The 15,429-nt window shown below is 51.2% G+C and overlaps 1 protein-coding gene across 10 annotated transcripts in view; it reads left to right on the top strand.

Moving 5' to 3' along the window:
* Positions 1-15,429, top strand: part of EXD3 (exonuclease 3'-5' domain containing 3) — a 253,822-nt gene that overhangs the window by 53,868 nt on the left and 184,525 nt on the right. For 8 of the 10 annotated variants that reach the window (XM_032751442.3, XM_032751447.3, XM_030286950.4 and 5 more), the window contains exon 2: positions 1,129-1,241. Coding sequence is in view for 8 of the 10 variants with exons in the window: in XM_030286950.4 (XP_030142810.3) it covers positions 1,205-1,241 (37 nt within the window). In the remaining 2 variants the exon portion in view is untranslated. Of the gene's footprint in view, positions 1-118; positions 392-1,128; positions 1,242-15,429 lie in introns of all 10 variants that reach the window. The other 2 variants (XM_072936627.1, XM_072936626.1) reach the window with 2 other exon arrangements.

The following is a 15,429-nucleotide window of genomic DNA, read 5'->3' as shown; positions in this document are numbered from 1 at the left end:
TGTTTGTTTGTTTTTGGAGCTAAAGACCTTAAAGAAAGCGAGGGCCCTTTGCTTGCACAACATGTTGAGGTTAATTCTGACCCCCTGCATCATACCCACAGCTGCTTGCACTTTGCAGATTTGCTCCCCAAGGTGACCCTCCCACTGCCTGCTGAGAATCCAAACCTTTTGAACGGCCCTGAGCTACATACACCTCATGTTGAACGTGGGGAAGACACTTCCAGAGTCGCAGATCATCTGTGGAGAGCAGGAGGCTGTTCCTGGGAGGCCATCTGGATGCACTGCTTGTTCTGTGTCATGTCCTGCTCCCTAGGGCCTCGCTTCCACTGCTGCACAACAAACCCAAGGTGCTGCTGTGCCTCCAGCCAGTACAGGACTTCAATCACTTGTTGTTAGTGCCTTTCTGTTTGTGTTTTCCTAAGCATTTGTGTTCCACCAGCACACTCAGAGTGAGTGCTCTCGAGGGGGAATTTCCTTCCTGGTAAACAATCCTGCAGTGTGATTCAGCAGGAAGGATGTGGTGGTTAAGGCATTGGACTGGGATTTGGGAGACAGGAGTTCTGTTCCCAACTCTACCACAGTCAAAATGTCATGATGAGTGGAAGGGCAAGCAAACAAAGAGGAGGAGCTGTGTAGCTGTGGCAAAAACACACTTTGACCTGGCCTGTTAGTCCGGATTGGGGTTAGGTAAATCTGGGGTTTGCATAGAATCATAGAATCTGCTGAGTTGGAAAGGACTCAGGATGATCGAGTCCAACACTTCACCCTGTGCAGGAGTTTTGTTTGGCTACTCAAGTGAAGACATTAGGGACTCCTTTTTATGCCGTTCAAATCTGGAACTCAGTTTATTCCAGGAACCCAGCTGTGTTTTTAACTCCATATTGTTTTACCTTCCGTGGGCTCTGGGATGCCACTTTCCAGTGCTTCTTGTTTGACTCGATTCAGTTTCCCATTGCATTCTCTGATCACAGGCACATGTCCTGTGGCTCCTACACCAAGCTCTACATGCATGTAGGTTCTCCACTCTCCTGCTAAATTCAAGGACAACAGACCACACACAAGATACTCTCTTTCTCACACGGGGTGAAGCTCCTACAGTTTGACAGTAACTCTACATTTTCTTTCCAGAAACAAGAGCTTGGGCTGCATCTCTGAGTTTAGACCTCCAACCTCAGCATCCTGATTTGGTGCTGCCTTTGGGAAGATGAATCAGGACATTTACTCAAGTGATCCGCCCATGGGTGAGTTTTCATTCAGCATGATTTGCTTTCCATTTATTTTCTTACTGTTATTGGAGAAGAATGCTGAGTCACAAATAAAGCAAAACATGTGAATCAATGCCAAATTGCATGCCATAAAGATTATTGGATTTTTGAGGTTTCCTGTCCACATCTGGATATCAACATTCTTAGAATTCTAGTCCACGTTGAAAATTTTTATAGCAATTTTTTTTTCTGGAAGTTCTCACCAGTTCAGAAGAATACAGGGGGTTTATTACTGTGTTAGACAATTCATTCTGCTATTTGCCTAGACTTAGTTTTTTCATTAATTGCTTTGGTAATTGGTTACCCTTTGCAGTAAGGGAAGATGTGCACACACCATTGTCAGGTATGTCCCATCAAGTCCGAGGGTCGGGGTCCCTGCTGGAGAGATTGGATAGACAGGAATTTGTTACTTCTGGCTCAGACCTGCCATAAATTTGCTCTCTTCTCCCATGCCCAGCTCTGGCTTTGGGAGCTCACCGAGTGCTGCTGGCAGCTTGTGCTGGGAGAGGAGGATGCCAAGGGCTGTGCCTGCGGCCTCCCAGGCTCTGCTCAGCCTGGGCTTTTTTGGAAGTGTCAAGGGGCATTCTTAGCTCTGACGTGAAGGCTATTTTTTGACAGGTCCCATTGTTCCCCACTCTTTGTTCATGGGTGAGGTCTTTTTGTCTGAGGCCTTTGTCAGAAATAGAGGCTGTTAGGAGAGCTGTCTGCTCACAGGTTGGGGGAGTTTTCTTTTGTTGTCGAGTCCTGAGAATTTCTTCCTTGCTTTTACAGACTCGCTTGGGCAAACCTGCCCAGACAAATGAGGGAATTTCTGGGATCTCCCCTTGCTGGGCCTGCAGGGAGAGGGGTCCTCAGAGCTACCACCCATGTGCCCTGCTCTGGCTGTTCCAGGCCACATGGCTGGGGCAGAGCAATTTGGGGTTCTCAACATCTGCCTAAACTAAAGCCCTCGCCACTGTCCATGGATTTGAATCTGGGGCTCCAGAAATGGAAAATTTTAGAAAAATTCCTGTTGTAGCATGGAATATCTATTCTCTAATACTTAGCATGTACTTTTATTACTGTGAACAGGTGATGATGACACATCAGGATGTCATGGAGATTCATGAATCATCCACAGAAGGACCTAGAGGCTAGGTTTGGGGAAAAAGACATTCAAGTCTCTATAACCCATCCTGGGTGCTCATGAGAAATGTCTGGCCAGAATATTCATAGATTGCTCATTGCAGCCTTATTTTTTGTAGGTGTAATAAATGTTGTGGCGAGAGTTTAGAACCACTCTCTAAAACAGGCACAGGAATGAATCTGTCCGGAGCGACTCCTTTTCAATTAATGACTTATGTACATTTTACACCTCCTGTTGAAGTGCTCAGTCCTGGTTGCTCTTGGAGTCAAGTCCTGGCTTAGACAGGTGTGATCACTGGTGATTTACATCCTGACTGAGGATAGGGATCTACCAATCTGGACCTCCATTTGTTCAGCTTCCGGCACCACCTATTGAGTTTTACATTGTTGGTTCATTTCATTCTCTGAGCTGCCACTGGAGCTATACTTAGAGAGGAAGGATATCATAATCTTGTGCAAGATTAAAATACTGTTACTGTAATCCAGCTGGAAGGGGAGACCTTTTCTCAGGGTGAGAGACAGCCAAGGTTTTTCCCATTCTGTCCTCCCCTTATATGCAGGAAGGAAGTACTGGCAAAGGCCCCCTGAGCTTCCTGAGGGCCCGGGAGTGCCTTTCCAGACACAGCCCGCTCCACCATCCATCAGCAGCCCAGCCAAACAATCCTGAGTGCTGCGGAAAACACCCGGCCGGGATAAACACTGCCATAATAAACAGCGGGAGCAGAGCTGGGGCAGAGCTGGGGCAGAGCGTGGGGCAGAGAGTGGGGCAGAGCCTGGGCAGAGAGTGGGCAGAGAGTGGGGCAGAGCCTGGGGCAGAGAGTGGGGCAGAGAGTGGGGCAGAGCCTGGGCAGAGAGTGGGCAGAGAGTGGGGCAGAGCCTGGGGCAGAGAGTGGGGCAGAGAGTGGGGCAGAGCCTGGGCAGAGAGTGGGCAGAGAGTGGGGCAGAGCCTGGGGCAGAGAGTGGGGCAGAGAGTGGGGCAGAGCCTGGGCAGAGCCTGGGGCAGAGAGTGGGGCAGAGAGTGGGGCAGAGCCTGGGGCAGAGCGTGGGGCAGAGAGTGGGGCAGAGCCTGGGCAGAGCCTGGGGCAGAGAGTGGGGCAGAGCCTGGGGCAGAGAGTGGGGCAGAGAGTGGGGCAGAGAGTGGGGCAGAGAGTGGGGCAGAGCCTGGGGCAGAGAGTGGGGCAGAGCGTGGGGCAGAGCCTGGGCAGAGAGTGGGGCAGAGCGTGGGGCAGAGCCTGGGCAGAGAGTGGGGCAGAGCCTGGGGCAGAGAGTGGGGCAGAGCGTGGGGCAGAGAGTGGGGTAGAGCCTGGGGCAGAGAGTGGGGGCAGAGCCTGGGGGCAGAGCGTGGGGCAGAGAGTGGGGCAGAGAGTGGGGCAGAGAGTGGGGCAGAGCCTGGGGGCAGAGCGTGGGGCAGAGAGTGGGGCAGAGCTGGGGCAGAGCCTGGGGGCAGAGTCTGGGGCAGAGAGTGGGGCAGAGCTGGGGCAGAGCTGGGGCAGAGCCTGGGCAGAGAGTGGGGCAGAGCTGGGGCAGAGCTGGGGCAGAGCCTGGGCAGAGAGTGGGGCAGAGCTGGGGCAGAGCCTGGGGCAGAGCCTGGGCACAGAGTGGGGCAGAGAGTGGGGCAGAGCGTGGGGCAGAGAGTGGGGCAGAGCCGGGGCAGAGAGTGGGGCAGAGCCTGGCGGCAGAGCGTGGGGCAGAGCGTGGGGCAGAGAGTGGGGCAGAGCCTGGGCAGAGAGTGGGCAGAGAGTGGGGCAGAGCCTGGGCAGAGAGTGGGGCAGAGCCTGGCGGCAGAGCCTGGGCAGAGCCTGGGGCAGAGAGTGGGGCAGAGCCTGGGCAGAGAGTGGGCAGAGAGTGGGGCAGAGCCTGGGGCAGAGAGTGGGGCAGAGCCTGGGCAGAGAGTGGGCAGAGAGTGGGGCAGAGCCTGGCGGCAGAGCCTGGGCAGAGCCTGGGGCAGAGAGTGGGGCAGAGCCTGGGCAGAGAGTGGGGCAGAGCCTGGCGGCAGAGCGTGGGGCAGAGCGTGGGGCTGAGCGTGGGGCAGAGCCTGGGGGCAGAGCCTGGGGGCAGAGCCTGGGCACAGAGTGGGGCAGAGTGTGGGGCAGAGCCTGGGCAGAGAGTGGGGCAGAGCTGGGGCAGAGCCTGGGCAGAGCCTGGGGCAGAGAGTGGGGCAGAGCTGGGGCAGAGCCTGGGGGCAGAGCCTGGGGGCAGAGCCCTGCAGCCCAGCACCAGCCAGCTCCTCTGGGGCAGAGCCTGGCAGCAGGCACTGCACATTTGCTGTCCTTCCCTTTATCATTAAGTATCTTAACAATCAAAGTTTCCCTTCAAAGAAGCATCTCAGCAAGTCAGAAAGGGATGAAGGGAGGCAAAGGGCTGATGTTTGCTGAGGAGCTGCTGTGCTGGCAGGTGGTTGGGCCTGGGGCCAAGGAGATGCTGGGGATGCTCTGGACTGCAGAGTAGCCTGGGTGATGTGTGGGTCACTGTGGGTGCTGGGACGAGGCAAAGTTTCTGTCATCTCTTCAGGGCAGTGCTGAGGCAAAGCCAAGTGTGATGCCTTAAGGAAGGAGGAGCCAAGTCAGGTGGGAGCCACATTTTTGACTGGATCAACTTTGCCTAATAGGATTCTCTCCAAGAAGAGGCTCAGAACTGAACTGGGATCTTTTTCCCAGTATCACTGCTTTTGTTTAAATGCTGCATTACAATATTTGGGTCATATTTTCAGATCTATCTGCTCTGTAACCTGTTTTTAACCATTCCTTAAACCAACTATTTGGGTTTATATTTTTCAGTATGGCTCTAGCATCCTCAGAAACCTTGAGCTGGGAATTTCTCCCTACAAGTACCTGAAGGGAGTTTGTAGTGAGGTGGTGGTTTGGTCTCTTTTGCCCTCTGCCAGGGGACAGGCTGAAAGAAAATGGCCTTAGTTGCAACAGGGGAGGTTCAGATTAGATATTAGAAAATTTTTTTTTGCTGAAGGAGTGGTCAGGCTCTGTGCTGACTACCTGCAGGAGCACCTCATCTTCCCAGCCAAATGTGCCTTTCTGGGGTTCTTTCATTCTTTCTCCTCTGTTTCACATTTTTATTGTCCTTTGTCTAGGCTTGCAGCAGGCAGGGGTGGGCAGTAAGCTCCTAAAATGCCTTTACAACACTCTGCAGGACAGAAAAAAATTTTTATTTAAGGTCTATAAAGAATGCAGGATTATGGAACCCTCATTTTAAAGCTGAAGGTATTTCTGCAGTGCTAGCACTTATTTTTTACAACTATCAGAAATGCACATAAGCAACAGCAAGTGAAAAAGAAAAGAAGGTAAGAAATTCCTGGGGATGGGATGGATAATACGCAGCAGCTCTGGCTGCATTTATGAAAACATTAACCCAAAAAATTTACCCATCTGGCCTAGAGCTAAAGAACAGCAGGTTTCCCCATGCTCAGTGCCAGGTGTAAATGCTGGAGGTTGAAGCTATTAACTGTAAAATAAAAAAAGCCGAACTCAGCAACCTGGTTTCGGGTCCTGCTGCAGCCCCCAAGTCCCCAGCCTGCAGGTGGCATTTGGTACTCTCATTTCCCTGTTTGTGAGAGCATTCATCTTCCCCTTTGTGAAGCTGTGTGACTGTACATGGCAAAGTGCTCACATTAACAGCATGCAGCATTTTTAAATTTCCTTCTAGAAAATAACTGATTGTGTGTTTGCTTGTCCTGGGCATCCTGTTTGGAAGGAGGCAGCACTGGAGTGCTCAGGGGTGTGATTCTGCTCAGGTCCTTCATGCATTGACCTCGTCCTTATTTCATCCTAACGATGCACTGTGACAGCAGCGGGTTAAAGCAGAGACAGGACTGTGGTTTTTTGGCACTGTCCTGTGAAGTCCAAGAATGCCAGCTGGAGATAAACCCACGAGCAATGAGGGGAACGTGGTACCCTGGAACAGGATCCACTGCAGGCACTGAGGGGGTTGTGTCAGGACACTGGGCTGGAAGGACTGGGAATTCTCGAAGAAGGGAGAGCAGGCAGGGACTGTCAGCCTGTCCTGACGTGTGGCTGTTGTGGTTCATGGCTCAAGGGAAGTCTTGGGACTGCCAGAGACTTGGAAAAGACAAAGAAATAGGCTTGAGATAGTAAGTGCTGTTTGCCCAGGGCTACAAAAACACCATGTGCCTGGGAAGAATGATGTTTAGATTGGATATGTGATCATACAGCAGAAACTGATGAATAATGAAGGAGTTTTCCAGGAATTGACTGCTGGTCTCTACATTCCTCTTTGCAAAAAGGCATGGAGTATAACAGCTGCTTCCACCCACTCTGGTTCTTTCACATAAATCTCGTGAAGAAAAGGGTGAAGTTAAATCTAACAGTCCCAAATGCCTTCCCAAACCCTAGCAAGTTTCAGGTAGCAAGCCCTGGTGGAAGAACATCCTGTGAAATCAAACAAGCACAAGTTATGAGGGAGACAGGAGGTGACACTGTCCTGCAGCCCAGCACCGCGGTGCTGCCACTTGGTGCCTGGTGGCATGCAGTGCCCTGGGAGGCTGCAGGGCTCCCTGCACCTTCTGGTCCTGCTGCACATCTCAGCCCTGGCAGATGTGCTGGGTGCTCTGGGGGAGCAGGGGCTGCCTGCAGCTCTGCAGCCCAGGTGCTGGAGCACAGCCCTGCCCCCGGGTGTGGGCAGGGAGGGACTGGTTTGTGCTGCAGTGGGAACGGGGAGCAGTGGACACGTCTTGCTCAGAGGCTGCAGCAGGGCTTGCTGTGTGTGATTGTGCCTTCTTTTAAATTAAACTATTTTGCAAGCACTTCCTTCCTGCATTTCTCAGAAGGAGGGAGGGGGGTGTGCAAAGAATGTTGAACTGCCTTTGACGGAGGAGGAAAACTGAAGAAAACAAGAGATGCAATCCTAACTACTGACCTTTTACTTGAGCTTGGTGATGTTTTTCAGCAGCAGAGCCTCTGGGGAGTAACAGCATCCTCCTTGCTATTGTGCTGCCTGCCCAAAAAGGGGGCTAAAGTTCAGCTTTTATGATGTTCTCACTCTGGGCTTGTGGGAAAAAGGCCACATTCCCTTTCTTAGGTCATACGAGTGCAAGAGATGACAGAGTCCTACAGTCTAACCCCAGGGCAGGAGGCCAGTGCAGAATGGGACTGGGATAGACAGCTTGGTAAACACACTGCCAGCTTTTTCTCCTTATGGAGAGTCACAGCAGGTGGGAGGGTAATTTACATTGTTAAATTAAAAGGCACTGATTTATTTTATGTTGGTGTGTTATTGTTTCATAAGACTACATGGGTTGCCATAACTTGTGATGGACTCTTGCATTTATTGTTAAATCCTCCTTTTCCACTTTGGACAACAGTTACTGGAAATGAACGTTATCTACCAGGACAATAACAAGAGGTAAATAAGCATAAAACAAAATCCCAACCTCCTCCCCAGCAAACTAGAGGTTTTCAGGGATCCCTCCATAGTTTTGAGGACTGGGATTATTGCAGTGAATTTTCTCAAATGGTGCTCCTTGGCCCTCAAACTGTTCCCTGTACCTGGGGCTAGGAAGGCACCAGTCCCTTTGCTCACAGGTCCTGATCAGGCTCTGTGTCTTTGAGCTGCCGCCTGCTCTGACTGTCCCCCTTCCCTCTGCCATATCTGGTGTTTCTCTCCACTGAAGTTTCCTTCAGCCTTGTTGAGGTGTTGAAGTTCAACAGACACTGAGCTGGTTTTTCACATGGCATGATCCTGGCTGTGCTGTGCTTTCTGAAATGCAGGGTCTGGGAACAGAGGAGGTGGTTCTACCTGGAAAGGATGCCTATCATAAGGATAAATTCTGTTCTAAAATTACAGATACTGTTTTAAAGTTTCTGTAAGGCATACTGTTTAAAAAAACAAATCTGGATGATGCTGACTTCCACCTGTGCATTGGCACCAGTCCTTTGGCAGTGCTGGTGCCTCTGCTCCAGGGGATCAGGTATCAGCTCATGGCACCCCCATGAGCAGCAAGCTGAGAAATCCTGTCCTGGGGCTGATGTACGAGTTTGCCTTCAGATGGAGTCTTCTCTTCTGCATGGCAGAACACATAAAACCTGCAGGTGACTGAAGGGTAGGTGTCACTGCCTGATGTGCAGTCAGTACTGTGAGTTCTGTGTTATAAGGAAAGATGTGTGTTCTGGCAGAATGGAGCAAGTGGAAGGGCTGACTGATCAAACAACTGAATCACAGCTGCAAGAGAAAGGTCTTGCTCTTGCCCTTCTCCCTCATGCCCTGGCACCCAGTCCTGGCACAAGTCACCTCTTTGCTCCTCTGCTGGTACCTTGGAGCCTTCACTGAGTTGCATCAATTCCCTGGCCCAGCAAGAGCAGATCTGTGTTTTGGCCAAGTTCATTTTCTGGGGAGGTGAAGCAGAGGGGCAGCTCCAGCTCTGCTCTGGGACAGGGACAGGAGCCAGGAACGGCTGGAGCTGGGCCAGGGCAGCTCAGGCTGGAGAGCAGGAAAGGTTCTTCCCCCAGAGGTGCTGGCACTGCCCAGGCTCCCCAGGGAATGGGCACGGCCCCGAGGCTGCCAGAGCTCCAGGAGCCTTTGGCCAGCGCTGCCAGGGACGCCCAGGGTGGGATTTTGGGGGGTCTGGGCAGGGCCAGGGGCTGGGCTGGGTGATCCTGGTGGGTCCCTCCAGCTCAGGATATTCTGTGATTCTAATGAGAATAACTCACTTTGCTTTTGGACAGCTCATGTTCTAAGTAGAATGTCTTGGCACCAGCCAGGTGATGCAGTACAGTCAAGTATTTGTGTAAAGTGCTTGAGGAAACGTGCAGACGCCAAGCCCACATTTGGTGGCTGTTTTATGGGCACAGGCGTGTTGGTGTTCCCTCCTTACCAGGGTACCCCACCCTGTGGCACAGTGAGCTGTGTGACTGTGGCCACAGGAGGCAGCTCACCCACCTTGTTATTTTTGATTTGATCTTTGACATTGAGCCTTGCCTTTTTAGTGACCTCCAGTGACTGAATTCCCATGTGGCAAACACAAATACCCCGTTACCTGAGCGTGCAGGCAGATGTGTGGGTTCTGAAGGAGAGGAATGAGGTACTTGGAGCCTGTCAACTCTCTGGCATTTCTGGTTATCACTGTGAGGGGTGGAGGGAAATTAATGCTGTGAAAACAAAGCTGAAGATGAGGATGGTTTGCCACAGACAAGGGATCTGGACCTGTGATGTGAAGCCTGGGGCAGTGGCATTCAGATAACACCTGAAGTGTGTCTGGTCAAGGCAGGATCACAGCCCCTGAAGATTACTAATATTTCTCTGTCTTTCTGGCTCAAAAGTGTTGATTTTCATATCTGCAAGGACTTGCCCGTGGCACCTTGGGGTGCTGTGTGGTGCAGGGGCTGACTATACACTCCTGCCTCACTGTTCCTCTCCTCCCTCACCCAGCCCGGAGTGCTGTGGTGGCTGTGGAAGATCCACCATCTCTCCTGGCCCCCTGGAAGGTGCCCTTTTCACAGAGCTATAGGCTTTGGCTCTACACATTGCTCATTTAACCTTACTTAATTTTGGCTAATCTGAGAACGGATCTCTTTTCATTTTCTGCTGGATGCACTTTACACTGAGATATACAGACATTGGGAGGGATAAGAATTTGTCTAAATTGTTTGTTTTTCCTCGGGAGAAAAGAAATGGAGATTTATTAGCAGCTTTCCCTCCCCAGGGCTCTCCCTCAGCAAAGCCCTGCTTCGGTGGCAGAGGTTTGCAGTGAGCTATTGGCGATTCAGCACGACAAAAGTTCACACAGTTCAGAGCTCCAACAATTACAGAGGAGCTTTTCTTGGGATTTTTAAAATGTCCTAGACACAATTAAAAGAATTTCTCAGCAAGGAGAGTGCAAGCTGGGGACCCTCCAGCAGATGTAATCACTCAAGGAAAACTTTGTTTGGCTTGGCTGGGCCCTGCCTTCGTTCCACGCTCTTTCATCCCACCAGCAGGCTTTGTCTCAATCTTTGCAGTGTCTCTCTGTCTGTCTTTCCCTCTTTCCATCTGCCCCACATTCCGCTGCAGGCTGAATGGGACAGCCTTAACCTGGCTACTTCCAAGACAAACAGCAGGTCAGATGGAGAAAGGGGGGCCCTTGGCTGTCAGGAGGCTTCGTGGTCACTCACTTCCTAGAATTAAAGGCTGGGAGTTGATCTGTAAGCCAGCCAAGCCAGAGACAATGATTGGGTTCCCATTTTGTTCCTTTGATACTGTCTTAAATATGTGCAATGACTGGGAAAACAAAATTTGCATAAAGCAGAAATCCACTTTCTCATACAGATCTGTCCTACCCTGTCTCCTTCAGTGTGGGTGGCACAGGTGGCAAAGCTCAGCTGTTGTGTCTTAGAGGGTTTTAGGGATCAGGCCTGTACTTAGAGAACTCAGCTGTAACAATTCCTGGCTGTGATGGGATAGCTTTGGTAGCCACATTGATGGGATGGGTACAGCTGGAATTCTGGTGTTGGGCTGCATGGTCCTTGTGAGTCACTTCCAGCTCAGGAGGTTTTGTGATTCTGGAAATCAACAGGAGAGATGCATTAAAGCCATTGTGACCCTAGGTCAGTTCCAGTATGCCCAGCCAGGCCCTGGGCATTGCCCAGCTTCTGGACAGGGGTATTGCCTGTTCCACGTGTGACAGGGGTGTGAAGGTGCCTTCCCCGGCTCCAGAACCAGCCCTGGACAATGCTGCTGTGCTTTTGGACATGAGATTCTCAGCTCTGAACCCCAGAGTGCAGCTCATGGTGATTAGAGAGCAGGTAATTACTGACTGTGTGGTTTGCAGGTTCTGTCACTGATGAAGCTGGGATGAGAAGTGGGCAGATTCCCACTCAGTCAGGCACTGAGGGACATATACAGTGCTGCAAAGTGCCTCAGGGTGGGTGGGAGGCCTCAGAAGTGCCTGTGAGCTGGTGCTCATGGGCACAGAGCCCTTGAGAGCAGCCTGAGCTCTCTGTGCAGCCCCAGGGCAGCCCCCCACCCGCAGTACCCACCCCCCAGCGGGCCCCAGGCAGGGCTTGGGGTGGCAGATATCACACACTGAGCTGGCTCTCTGCTTCCATTCAGCACTGTAACTCGGTGCCACACACTAAAGAGACTTTCCATTGGTATTCAGGGCTCATATGCCAGCTCTGCACGCCTTCCTGCGCTTCCAAGGGAAGGGACTTTTCCATGCATAATTTAATCACGTTCAGCACGGCAGCAGTGGGATTCTTTTTTTCCACAGAAAGTCTATAACATCTCCTTGGTGAACTCCTATACTCTGAGAACTCACAGTGCGCTTGCTTATCTCGCTCTCTCAGATAAACACCTCTCAGCATCCTGTTTTTCTTGTGCCATACGAACAGGAAGAGAGCGATTGTTTGAGATGTGCGTCAGTCAGAGCGGGAACCAGGCAGCCCCTTACCCTCCCCATCACCATGGAAACCACCAAATCCCTTCAAACACATTGATGCTGAGCTGACAGGTATCCTGGTTTTCCACTTAGCCTCCCCAGAGCTATGATTTTAACATGCAGGACTTGTCAAAAGTAGTTGGTTTGTTTTTTTTTTTTTTATCTAGGAGGTGCAGCTATAAATTTTGGAAGGGAACAGCCATCGCTACTTTTGTCTTAAGTAGCAGTGAGATCTTTTACATGGCCATGGCCTAGCACCATGGATTTGGTGCTAGGAGCATTGGAAGGGCTCAGAGGCAGCTCTGCAGTCAGTGGGAGCGTGGTGTGAGGGACTGGGCAAGGCTCTGCCTGAGCCTTGTGCAATGTCTGCAGTGTGTCCTGGAGAGGTGGCTGGAGCCAGCCAGCCTTGGGAAAAGCATCTGGCAGTTCTGCAAACACTCCAGGGTGACCTGGAGAGCTTTGTGTGTGGAGAGAGCAGATTTAGGATTTGGATGTGATTGGAGCTGTTCCTGGAACCTGAGGGTGGGATTTTCAAAAGCTGCAGCAGAAATATGGATGAAGAACACATTGTTTGAAGGTTCTTATAATGCTGAGTGTCAGTGCTGGTCCAGTGGCAGGTGTCCCTTCCCATGGCAGGGGAGTTGGAATGAGATGATTTTTAAGGGCCCTTCCAACAAACTAGTCTGGGATTCTTCCAGAGATGGAGTTTTAATGTAACACTCTGAGATGTAATTAGCCAGAGGAAGAAGGAGAAATTCTTTTAACTTAGGGGTTTAACCATTGTTTTATGCAACATAAGCAAAGCAGCAATTTCCCTCTGCCTCTGGGGGGCTTGGTTCAGCCTGGACAGATGGGTCTCCTCTTTGTTTACCCCAGTAAACATGTCACTGTGTCCCCAGGTGCCACATCTTCACCTTTTTTGAACACTTGCAAGGCTGGTGACTCCCCCACTGCCCAGCACTCCTGGCTCTGCCCAGGGCCTGGCTGGCTCAGGACCACCAGTGACCATGCAGCATCCGTGCTGCTGCTGAAACGTGCTCAAGGGAACTGGCAGAAGACAAGCTGGGAATGTCTTTTATACAAGAATCAAACTATTGTTACTGTTCTCAAAAGAAAGTTGGATGGCTTCAAAATATGTGCTACAGCTTTTCAGAATTACCAGGTGGGTTTTTTCATATAAAACTACTTAGGATGCACAATTAATGTTGTTAAGTTTAGAACTTGGGGATTTCCAGAGATGTCTGGAGGCAAAAAAACAGACATCATTTTAGCTCTATGATAGTACTCTGGATCTGATGATTCTTTCCCATCCTGTGCTTGAGTCCTCTGGGGCTGCTGCTGTTCCTGGCAGTCTCAGTCTCTTACATAATTAAGAAGTTTCCCCTTTTATCCTGGACAATATGAGTTTTCTTCCCCGTTGCACGGTTGATAAGTTTGAAAGAAGAAATGGTTCGTTTTCTGGAATGCTCTTTTAAGTGTTTTTCAAGTGAATTCCCATTTCTATGAAAGTGCCATAAAGTCAGTGTAAGAGCATTAACTGGCACCCTGGCTGTGACAGATCCTCCTGTTGCTGGCCTGAGGAGGTTGGCAGGACAGTGGGATGTGAGGAAGGGTTCATTCCATGGTGCTGATTGTTGTCCTCCTTCTGGGAATGTGGTGGCGACTCGCTCCTCACTCTTCCCTCAACACCCAGCTGGTTTATGGGAGCAAAACCTAATTCTCTTCATCACTGGAAAAATGCATGGAGCTGGTGCCTAAAGGAAGTAAGGGTAGCCTGGCTGAATTTCTGAAGGAAAAGAAAAACTGTAAGATGAAGCTGTGGGTTTTGTTTAAACAGTTTTGAACACAGGAGTGCGGACCCTGGTTCGGTAGGAATGGGGATCCACCCAGCTCAGGGCCTTGACCACCCTTCTGGCTGTGCCTGGCCATGAGGGTGGAAGGACAGGTGTAAAATGGGAAGGGGATGAGGGACTGCAATGCTCTGCTCCCCTCCCACCTGTATCCCACTGTCCTGTGCCAGAGATTGTCATCCTGGTGCTGCAGAGCACTTAACTCTGAGGTTAGAGCCCCTCTGACAGAGGAGGAAACCATGTGGGAGTATTGACAACTACCTGCAAAAGGTTTATGGTTGTTACATTTTTAGGCTTTTATGAAGTTGGATTTCATTAACTGCCTAGAAGGCAACCTCTTGGTGTTATTTTTAGAATTGCTATTTCTGTACAGATTGCTGCACTTGTGGTCCAGCCAGGGTGCACTGAAAGCATCACCAAATGACCTCTGTTTGTCTGAGGTGATGTAACACCTTGTTCAGGGCGACAGAATGAGACAGGCTCCTTCACTCCTGTGCAAGGGAAGTTTCTGCTGCCCAGGCTGGGTCATCTCAGGCACTGCAAGGATGTCCCAGAGCTGGGTAACTCCTTGATGAGGTTTCATTTATATTTGTTGAGTTGGCACCAGCTCTGAAGGGCACCCTCTGCTCCCATGCTGGGTGTGGTGCCCAGGTGTTGTAAGGGAGGGGATTCTGCCCCTCTGCCCTGCTCAGGTGAGACCCCACCTGCAGTGCTGCCCCAGCCCTGGGCCCAGCACAGGAAGGACCTGGAGCTGCTGGAGAGATCCAGAGGAGGCCATGGAGCAGCTCCAGGGCTCCCCTCTGCTCTGGAGCCAGGCTGGGAGAGCTGGGGGTGCTCACCTGGACAGGAGAAGCTCCAGGGAGAGCTCAGAGCCCTTCCAGGGCCTGAAGGGGCTCCAGGAGAGCTGGAGAGGGACTGGGGACAAGGGATGGAGGGACAGGACACAGGGAATGGCTCCCAGTGCCAGAGGGCAGGGCTGGATGGGATATTGGGAACTGGGAATTGTTCCCTGGGAGGGTGGGCAGGCCCTGGCACAGGTGCCCAGAGCAGCTGTGGCTGCCCCTGGATCCCTGGCAGTGCCCAAGGCCAGGCTGGACAGGGCTGGGAGCAGCCTGGGACAGTGGGAGGTGTCCTTGCCATGGCAGGGGTGGCACTGGATGAGTTTTGAGGTCCTTTCCAGCCCAAACCAGTCTGGGATTCCGCGTTGTTGTTGTTGTTGTTGCTGCTCAGGTGTCTGCACACTCTGGGAGAGAGAGGAATGTGAACATTCTCAGGGCTGCTGAGGGGAGAGGAGGAGGAAAGCCCCTGTTTGGAGCACAGGGGTCTGCGCTGAGCCTGCCCTGCCCCACAGAGCCTGGGGAGCAGCTCTCCAGGCTCTCCATTGACAAAAAGCACTAAGAAAATCAGAGGGCAATGTCACTGCCTGTTGTGCTCAGCCAAGCGAGCCTTCTCTTTTAATGAGAGTGCATTTTGTTTGATCTGAGCTTTTTGGGGGGAAATGATGAATTTTAGCCATTAGGAAAACAAAAGGCATGGTTATTTGTAAGGATTGCTTTATAAGAAGCATATGTGTGCTTTATTATTCTTGTGCTTGAAGTGTGGGGATTGTTTTCAGTTGGGAGGCTGCAGTAGAAGAATGTGAACTTCTGACTCACTTAGAAATCAAGCATGTATCAGCCAAATGTGGAGGCTCCTATTATGTTTTCATAACTCAGATTTCTCAGAATGGAAAGCATCTCACTTGCCTTTAGTTAGAGAATGATTTTTGTTGCCATTGAGAAAGGCTGGTTTCTTTTCCAGAACAACT

The sequence above is a fragment of the Taeniopygia guttata genome, chromosome 17 (assembly GCF_048771995.1).
Source record: "Taeniopygia guttata chromosome 17, bTaeGut7.mat, whole genome shotgun sequence".
In the NCBI taxonomy this organism is placed as follows: domain Eukaryota; kingdom Metazoa; phylum Chordata; class Aves; order Passeriformes; family Estrildidae; genus Taeniopygia; species Taeniopygia guttata.
This window is presented reverse-complemented; position numbering and strand designations above follow the sequence as displayed.